The 10,353-nt window shown below is 35.1% G+C and overlaps 1 protein-coding gene across 1 annotated transcript; it reads right to left on the bottom strand.

Annotated features, from left to right (window-relative positions):
• Positions 1–1,319: 1,319 nt before the first annotated feature.
• On the bottom strand, positions 1,320–9,616 carry LOC136819653 (organic anion transporter 3-like; the record flags this gene model as incomplete). The annotated part of the gene is given in 10 exon segments (XM_067075900.1): positions 1,320–1,484; positions 2,245–2,454; positions 2,841–3,038; positions 3,456–3,590; positions 3,863–4,099; positions 4,974–5,163; positions 7,614–7,748; positions 8,284–8,380; positions 8,637–8,734; positions 9,328–9,616. Coding segments are annotated over 10 exon segments (1,590 nt in total). The 5' UTR covers positions 9,590–9,616.
• Between the last annotated feature and the right edge of the window lie 737 nt (positions 9,617–10,353).

Below are 10,353 nucleotides of genomic sequence, written 5' to 3'. Positions count from 1 at the left end.
CTTACGCGGGTGGGATGTGCTTATTTGTGCGGTTTTCCCCCAATTTTCATAACGCTAACGCACCTTTTAACGACAGACGAAAAATATCGAATGTTTTATACTTACTCAAAGAACGTTGTTTATTGTTTATTAATAATGTCATCCTGGATTCTCATGTTCATTTCATTTTTACGGTACCGAAGTATTGTGCACCCATTGACACCGTTGTGGAGCAAGCGTAGATTCTTTATTATGATAGTTTTAGTTTTTCTGTTATCGATAACCATTGGTATTGTACAAATTATTCAAAACGACGTAACCAAAGACGAAGGTTTTGTGAACCTTGGGTACGTATTCACATTTAAATGTTTCGAATATCTCATCCCATCCATTTCCATTTCGGTCTTTTACTTCAAATCAAGATGGCATTTGAAAACGCTAGCTGCCACAGTCTCGACAATCACTCAACAGCAAATTAAAAGGAGAAATAAAACGGCTTTAAAAACGTTAAAACACCTCATGTTTATATATTGTTTGACTGTAGTTCTGACTAGACTCTTTGAGATCAGCTCAGCTGTTTTGAATCTGCTGTTAAAAGACGACCCTGAGACGAAAATGAAATTGAGCATGGCTTTCATCATCTTTTTTTATATTTTCTCAATCCAAAACAATATTTTGAATGTTGTCGTATATGCAATTGTAATGAAAGACTTTCGAAAGTTTTTGAAGACAATATTCCTAAAATGTTTTATGAAAAAATTGGACCAAATATAGGTAGGCCACATTTCGAAATTTCATGAGAACTTTTATGGCTTGATTGAGTACCGTGAAAAGCACATACCGAAATCATATTCCGACCTGTGCCGACCAAATCGAGATTTTATTCAGCTCACAATCCACGCAGAGTAAATTAACCATGATGTCAATCCAAGGTCTTGGATTAAGTTAGAAGTTGTTATTTTTATTCGCGTCGTTGAAAACACAACTCAAAAATATCATCAACGCTTTTTAAAAACATTCAGGAGAGAGTCAAAAGTCCCCGTCGGCCGTCAAGGTCAGTGCCACCCCCTCCCCTCGGATCAAAAAAAGTCAAGAAGTGCGTATATTATCCAAAAAAAGCATATTTCTATTGATAAAGTAACTTACTTTTTCCCATTTTTACCAGAATAAAAAAGAGTAGAACCCGATTTAGGATCCATTTAATATTTACCAAACACAATTTATAAACTAGAAAATAAAAGTTGCTGTGAACTTTATTAAATAAGGAACCTTCTAATCGTTCTAGTGTCTTGAAATCAAGTTTTTATAAAAAGTCGCTAACATTCTCAGTAATATTAGATTGGTTCAAATAATACCCAGTCTTCTCACAAAGATGCCATACATTAGCCATACAATCATATATCTTGAAATTCTACGATTTCAGACTGCAACCTTCTCTCATAGCCATCTCATCAATCTTCTTGTACAGCATATTTCCTCATGCGTCATTTTCTTTCATTTCAGCCCTAGTGATGAAAATAATTAAACATAGCAAGTTCATGTATTCGAGATAAATCGAAGGAGACGGTCATTTGATTGTTGTCATATGATGTGGGAAAAGTTTTAGTGTTTTCTGAAATTTGATAAGCTTCTTCAGATATAAAGCAAAGTTGCTATGTCTCCAAATCACCGGCCACTTTGCTCGACGAGGGTAAAAATGAGGAAAGACAAGACAAATAGTTGATCTTGTAAGATAGAGCCTAGAACTTAGACCCCTGAAGATAGATCGCAAAAAAATAACGTACATGAAGAGCTAAGGAAATACTTTAGGCGTACTAACTTTCACGAGCAGTAACTTTTGCAGGGTCAAAAAATCGCGAAATTTACGACATTTACTTTCGCGAATTTAACGAAAATTTTTCGAGCATCGTAAACTTTCGTGAATGAGGTATATTTTTAGTAGAAAATTAAGGTTTTCGGTGCATAAAACTTGTGTTTTCAGCATTCAAATTTACTCAAAGCATGATAGACTTTTGCATAATATCTACATTAAATTTAACCATTTAACCCTTAATTTGAGTAAATTTTCTTTTCAGATTATTTTTCGCGAGCATAAAGTTTCGCGAATTGCCCTTTCAAGAATTTTCAAAACATTTACTTTCCCGAAAAGGGGCTAAAATTCGCAAAAATCGCGAAAGTTTTAACGCCTAAAGTATTTATCTAATAAGAACAAAGTTTGAATTCAACAAGGATGTTATTGATGATTTGACACATTAAATCACATACCCTTTGTCTTCTTCGTTATCTTCGAAGCCATCATCCAGAGCAAGATCGATGGTATCTGTTAATTGAAAAACACCAATGGCACAAATGGTGCATAAAACACCAACAATCAGATATGGAAAATAAATCGCAACAGCGTAAATGAAATCCGCTTGTGCTGCGATCACTCCACCGACACGTGACATTATTGACACAAATCCATAAGCTGAAGATCTAGATCGAGAAATGTGAAGTCTATCAATTTTTTTCTTAGCTTGAATATAGCCCTTTTAATTTCAAAATACCCAAGCTTAATGTTCTGATTCTGCTCCGTCTTCTAACTTAAGAGGCTTAAAACTGGTTAAAACCCAAAAAAAAATTTGAATTTTCCTGAAGGAAATTTCAGGATTTCATTTAAGCTATATTGTGGAGTATATCTTTTCATAAAGATATTGTGATCTTCATGGTACCAAAAATTTCTTCGAATTAGAGAAAAGTTTGAATTATAGAAAGTATTTTGAACCACTTTTCAGCTGAGGAGACTAATATTTCAGTTTGAACTATAGATTGATTCAAATTATAGGGTTTCGAATTAGAGAGACTTGACTGTAGCCTAATACCTTACGACAGTCGGGTAAGATTCAATTGAAAACATCATGACAGAATCCCATACACAAGTCACACCCAGAACAGAAAATATTGCTAGTGCCGTTAGAACTGATCCGGCCATAACTTCTGCAACATGTAGGATCGTGAAAAGCAAAGCAAAAATAACTGATGCTACGAAAAAAATAATGCTTGATTTGCGACGACCAAATCTGAAACAAAAATAACAAGAGCATTGATAGAATCACCAAAGTCTCTCTCCAGGTTACAAAGCATCTAAAAGTCAAAATAGTCTAAAAGTCGGAATTCTCCCATTTTTGGGGAAACCACGTAAATCATTCTAGCTCATTTACTGAAAATTTGCTTTGACCACCCGCTGATGTTATACCGTATTTAGCTTACTGTGTCAAGAGCTATCGTTTGCCATGCTTAGATTATCTAAATTGTTTTTAATTTATGAGGTAGTGGAAAAATTTGGCTAATTTCAGGGCTCCAGTCTCTTAGCAACCTTCAGACAGAATCCATTGCCTTCCTCTCCTTGTCTGGGGCTTACAGTCAACCCGTACTCGAATTTTCCCTGATTTTTTCCTAGAAATAATTCAATAAAAGAGAAAGTCAAAATTACTTACTTTTTATTAACGATCCAAACAACGAATTTGGTTAAAGCACTTCCAAGACCTGTTAACATCATATTCAACCCAGGGCTACCGTCAAGTAACGTTAATCCAAAGATGAAAACATAATATGAGAAACCCATGGTCAACCTGGATATAAAGTGATAAAGGAGACTATAGTTTTGCTAAATTTAGCCCAGAATAAGCAACGATTAGTTCTCGTGCCGAAACCAATTACTATTTTTAGGCAAAGTAAAGATTAAACGAAAATTAGCGCCCTCAAAAGATGCATGAAAATTGATACTTTTAACTTTCGATATAGGAACTTCATAAAAGGGATCACCTCTACGAATTCGAACATTTGCTTTCATAATGGCAGAAATTACATAACTTAACAAAACACGAAAAACTTCTTTATTTACCAACAAAATCCGAAGAAAATTGTTTTCATCCGTGTCGATTTCATTCGAAACAAAGTTGCATAATTATATTTCATTGCGTTCGATTTCATTTCGCTTTCTTCCCTCTTTGCAGCTTCTTCAAATAGAGAAACATCAGGTTTTGGTCTTTTATTGAATTTGGCGATTTTGTTGATCGATTTTATGGCTTCGTCAGTTTTTCCGTGAATTAAAAGCCATCGAACACTCTCTGTTGTGAAACTGTAAAGATAATATTAAGTTACAATCATGTTTTGACTGCATAAAATAAAAGTTGATAGCCTTAAATACCCGGGGGGGGGGGGTACTAGAGTTGCGAGCTGACGGGGGGGTGCCGCCCGACTTTCGAACTTTGGACCCTTACCAGGACTAAAAAGGAGATAACTAAGGAAAATGTTGGGAATTTTACGACCCTTAGCGGGACAAATTTGACCAATTTTGATCAAATTTTGATCTTTCAGAGGGTAAAAAGTTGAAATTTTCCTATTTTTCCGACCCTTAGTGGGACTGAAATTAGATTTTCTGATTTTTCCGACCCTTAGCAGGACTTTGGAAGTCCAAAAAAGGTACCCTTGAGGGTGGCACATACCGTACACTCCATTTGCCTAAGTACCCCCCCCCCCCCGGACTTAAATAATCCAACAAATACAGAGAGCGAATTGACTTTTTCAACCTTTTTCTTTTTCAAATAGAGATATTTGAAGAGTGCCTTATCGGGGAAAACTTCGTCGGGGAAAATTTTCGTCGGGGGAAAATTAGTCATTTGCTGGTAGTTGGTAAACGCATTAAGGCCGGGAAAAATTTTCGTCGGGGAAAATATTCGTCACTTGTCCAAAATTTCGTCACTTTTCCCCGACGAAGTTTTCCCCGATAAGGTATAGTCTTTATTTTATGGTTCAGCTCCCGGTTCAGCTCAGATGAACATTGAATGTAGTGAGGATTCGAACTGTGAACCCCTGGTTCGTGACACTAATGCCTTGTTCCATTAGGCCATCGCATCTCAAAAGAGCTTTCTTTACCGCTCAGACCTATTTACTAATAACCTTCTGAATTTCACATCCTCCCTTCAGGGCTTAATTGTATTTACACAACTTACAACATAAGAATGACAAATGGTAAAAAGCAACCTCCAGTCGTCAGATACATATCTTTCCAATAAGGTACCACGTAATATAAAGCACCAAGGATAACATTTCCAGTTGTCCAGTAAGGGAAAATTCCTACAATGGTGCGCCATGAAGTCCCCATAAACTCCAATGTGTAGATGAGATTCAGTACTTGATATGCTATGAAATAATATGTTTTGATTTGATAATTGATAGCACAGAGGTAAAACAAGTGATACTTTTATGGACCTACCTGGTTATGCCTTTAACACATATATAATTATTATCTACGTGAGCATGAACGTTAAACAATCATTCAGAACAAAAATAGTGACGATTTATTAAAATTAGTCGTTTGTTTCTTATAAAAAAAAACGTTTAGAAACCAAAATTTCATGCTGTTGAAATATTCTTTCATATTCAAGACTTCGTGAGCATAAAAAGACATCTATCTCATCAAAAAATTGAGTAATTTGGCTAAGAACATTGATGCATGCTTATTAATAGTGATTCTTATAGATAAAGATGCGTTTTTTGAGGTGAGAAGTTTTTTTACAAAAATCTGCTTGACCCATCTTTTACCTACTTTCATGCAAAAAATCAGAACAAAAACAACGATCCAATATTTCACAAAGTCCAAAAAACCCTTTTTTTAGCCGTTGTTTGGCCCAAATTTGCCCAAAAACATTTTTTTTCGAAAATCGGGCTCAGTCACATTCGAGGGTTTATAGTTATGCATCTTTGTGCAAAAAATCATAAAGAATGAAAGAGCCAATCTCGAGAAAAGCTAATACCTAAGTAATTGATAATGTGCTTATAAAAAAATATCGAATTTGGCCAGTTTGTCTATAAAAAAACGCCAAGCAACCAAAATTTCATGTCTAAACACACATATGCTTCAAAAGTAAGCCCTCATGAGCAAAAAAACATCTATCTCATAAAAAATTGAGTAATTTGACTAAGAACATTAATGTATGCTTATTAATAGTGATTCTTATAGATAAACATGCGTTTTTTTGAGCCAACAGATCTTTTTGGAAAAATCTCCCTGAGCCATCTTTCACCTATGATGGTACCCTACTTCCCTGCAAAAAATCAGAAAAAATCAATGATCCAATTTTTCACAAAGTCCAAAAAACCCGCTTTTTAGCCGTTTTTTGGCACAAATTTGCCCAAAAACATTTTTTTTCGAAAATCGGGCTCAGTCACATTCGAGGGTTTATAGTTATGCATCTTTGTGCAAAAAATCATAAAGAATGAAAGAGCCAATCTCGAGAAAAGCTAATACCTAAGTAATTGATAATGTGCTTATAAACAAATATCGAATTTGGCCAGCTTTTCTATAAAAACACGCCAAGCAACCAAAATTTCATGTCTAAACACACATATTCTTCAAAAGTAAGCCCTCATGAGCAAAAAAACTTCTATCTCATAAAGATATTGAGTAATTTGACTAAGAACATTGATGTATGCTTATTAATAGTGATTCTTATAGATAAACATGCGTTTTTTAAGCCAAATAAATTTTTTTGCAAAAATCTGCTTCAGCCATCTTTTACCTATGATGGTACCCTACTTTAATGCAAAAAATCAAAAAAATTCAATGATCCAATTTTTCACAAAGTCCAAAAAACCCGTTTTTTAGCCGTTTTTTGGCCCAAATTTGCCCAAAAAATTTTTTATTCGAAAATCGGGCTCCGTCACATTTTGGCCACCACTGTTTTGCACCTTTGTACCAAAAATCAAATGATCCCTATGATTCAATCTCGAGAAAAGCTGGTAACGAACGGACAGACGGACGGACGAACGGACAGAGGTGAATTTATGGGACCTTCACCCCACCGGGGTAGGTCCAAAAAGAGGTCCCTGGTACAGTCCTTAGTCAATCCGATACCAATTGAATACTGTATAAGAACATAAGGCTTCGATGGCCAAAATAATAAGTTAAGAACATTTTAAAGGCTTTGCCAACTCTAAACACCCAATATTTTAGGACAATGGACAAAGATGCTCGCAAAATGTGAAGATAAAAACTTGTTAGAACATTTTAGTATTAAAACTCTGAGGCTTCAAAAATTTTGGATGTTCTTATAAAAAAACGTGTACACGATCTTCTTATCCTTTTCCCTAACCACAATGTCATGTTGAATAACCAAAATAATCAAGCATTGCATACGTTAGATCTCTAATCTTCACCTTAGTATTTACATTTCATTGTTTTGATGCTGGAGACTGTGACATACTGTGATTAGGACTAAATCGTACGGTTAATGTTAATCAAGACTAGTTTTAGTTTTTGGACGATGACGATTTTACCTGAGGCAAGTCCGAAATTCATTTTCAAAATATCAAATTAGTTAGGTGTAACAACATTTTCGACAATACGATCCCAGAATACAGACACCAGCCTTGGCTATTACTGTGCTTACCCATCAATTCGAAAGTTCCCTCAACAATCGTTTGCTTTTTCCTGAGCAATGATTGGCTCATTTAAGTCAATTACATCATAATTTTAAGTTCCATCAACTAATCAGATCGATTTGATTGTTAAGGAAATTTTGGATTGTTATTGGGTAAGTACGGTAGCTAGTATAGCTTGAATACACTTAGACGAAAGCAGCCACACTTACCACCGATTCCCGCACCGACGATGAAACGACAAGCAAGCATCATTTGCCATCCATTGGAAAAAGATTCCACGAATATAAAAATCGATGTGATTACAACAGACCCTAAGATACACTTCCGACGACCAAACCAATCACCTTTAAAATAATTAAGAGAAGAGGAGAAAAAATTGGTATTTGCTATGGGAGCGCTACTTCCTTAGGCAAAAAAAAAAATAAAAATAGGTGTTTGATAAGTGCATAGGTGGTTTTAGACCCTGTCAAACTTATCAGGGGAAGAGATTAGTTATTGTAATGTTATTGTCGATTAACGAGCGTTGCACTTCGCATGTTTCCGACGTACTTGCTCTATTATCTTACATCCGCCAGTGAAGTGTAAACCTTAAAATTTTTAAATTTAAAACAGCAACAAACAGCAAAAAAAGTCAAGATAGTATAATATTAAAGGATAAAAAAAACACCAAAATTCAAAGAAGTGTCTCTTAAAATAGCAAATTCATTTCTCATAATTTTTGAAATTATTACTTTTTTAAATTTAATACCTTTAGGACCAGTGCTATAAGATCCAGCCCGTACAAACCCCAGAGCTTTCAAGAATAAAGTCATGCAGTCGGGGTTTAGAAAAATGATTTTCGAAGATTTCAAATAAGTGATTAGAAATATCTTTATTTACCCAATTGCCCATTAATAGCAGCGCCAATAACCATGCCAACCATTTGTGCAGTCTTTATCAATGTTGGAATTGCTGCTTTGTCGCAAATCAAACCAAACTAAGGTTGAAAAAGAGTGCTTAAAGTTAAAGTCTAACAAGAAGAAAGAAGTTCTCGGAAGAAACATTCAAACAGGCAAAAAGTTTATGCATAAAATTATGGTTCTTAATTAAGTATTTTTTCTGTAAGTCCATCTCTAATCGATCCGGATCTAGCCTCGTACAGATTATTATCTCATAGGACAACCATGTTGGCACCAAGTTTGTGCTGTCCACAGATTTCTGTAAATAAGTCCATGATTCTGTCAAGTGAATACCTCATAGATGATGGTGTTGGTATTTCCCCATTCAATGGTATCGTTCACACCAAGAGGGGAACAGTCTTTGAAAAGTCGAACTGTCTGCGATACGTTGGCTGAAATAAGAGTAATGCTTTAACAACTTCTAAAAAACCAATGATCAAGTCTCGCCCTTATCAGACAATACATATTTTATATAAGCATAACGTTTAAGTATATATAGGCTCATTTTTTGGTACCCAGACAATGGCTCCATTGCTCTGATATAAGGTAAACACTTGCTTATAAAAACATGTTTCTCATACGAGCGTCAAAAAGGGTCTATCAAACAGATGGGCATGGTTCAAAATACTCAATCACCGGTCAGAGAAGGATTTGATAATCTAATGGGGATAGAGTAGGGGTTATTTACAATATTTATAACAAAGTATTATAAAGAACAAGGGTTGATGGGCAACACTGTCCTTCATGAACCAGGGGCCCTTCAGATCAATCACTGAGCTCGGCTATAACTTTTTAGTTTTTTTAATCTATAGATTTCCAAGATTTCACTGAAGATTAGTTTAAGAGCAGATCTCAAGCGAGTTCAATCTGGGTTAAAAATCTGACACTGCAGTAGACTTTCTCTTATTCGCCTGGGAATAAGTTTGAATTATAGAAATATTTGAACAATAAAAATTTACTGTAAATAAAGAAATAAGATGATTACTTATCGGATTAATTTTTGTAGTCACTTTCCACCAATCTGTTTTGCCGAATGAGAAAGTCACAGCAACAATACTCCAGCCAATGAAAACCTTCGGAACCAGAATTGAAAAAATGAGGAAAAATTGCCAACGCCCAACTTTGCCGATAGAAGATACAACAAGATCTTGATAGCTGATTGGTGTTGATGAGGGCGGATGGGCGTTTTGTTCTTTGTCATCATCTATATTTGCCTTTGCTTTGAGTTTAGCATTGTTTGTGTCCATATTTGCTAGAAGCTTGTGTTCTTCAGAAGTCTGAAAAAGTAATGATTGTTTATTGGTCTTATCCTAGCTCGTTTGTCCAAATTTATTCCAAGAGAATCGTGCAAATGTTAACACTCTAAATTAAGCATGATATACAACCCTCGTGAGCCAGGGCTGATAAATAAAGATTCTGCCACGTAAAAAGGCTTCAATGATTTCAATTTGTATGAAAATTTGTCCGCTTTTTTTTAGACACACTGTATAAACTTCATTATACTATTCTGCAGATTTTCCATTACTAGACCAAAAGAGATATACACGTTAATCAGTAGCCTCTATTTATACTAATTTCGCGTTAACATAAAAAGGGATGAAGAAAAACTCCTCAATATATAGTATCTGTACCCAACAAAGTTCGTACACACAACTCGATATAGTTTCCCACTTGACACACATAAAATAACTTCTAAAATTTCAATGAAAGATGTTGTTGGTGATTTTTTGATATGTTTATGACAAAAGTAAACAATGGTACAGAATCCGACACCCTAAAGAGGTTCAAATGGTCCCTTAGTTTTAAGAATAGACAAATTCGTTTATTATTAGAAAAGAAACTATCCATCTTTGTTTATAAAGGTATCGCCTTAAAGATAGAGGGATAATTACAAAGAACTTACGTGTGTATTAAGTGTTATAACGTTACGTCAGTTACACATCGTGCTAATCTAGACTAGAAGATAGAAGACTATCGACTCAGGGCCCACGCCACCGGGTCCCACTCTTTT

The sequence above is a fragment of the Clytia hemisphaerica genome, unplaced genomic scaffold (assembly GCF_902728285.1).
Source record: "Clytia hemisphaerica strain Z4C2 unplaced genomic scaffold, Clytia hemisphaerica genome assembly, whole genome shotgun sequence".
NCBI lineage: Eukaryota > Metazoa > Cnidaria > Hydrozoa > Leptothecata > Clytiidae > Clytia > Clytia hemisphaerica.
This window is presented reverse-complemented; position numbering and strand designations above follow the sequence as displayed.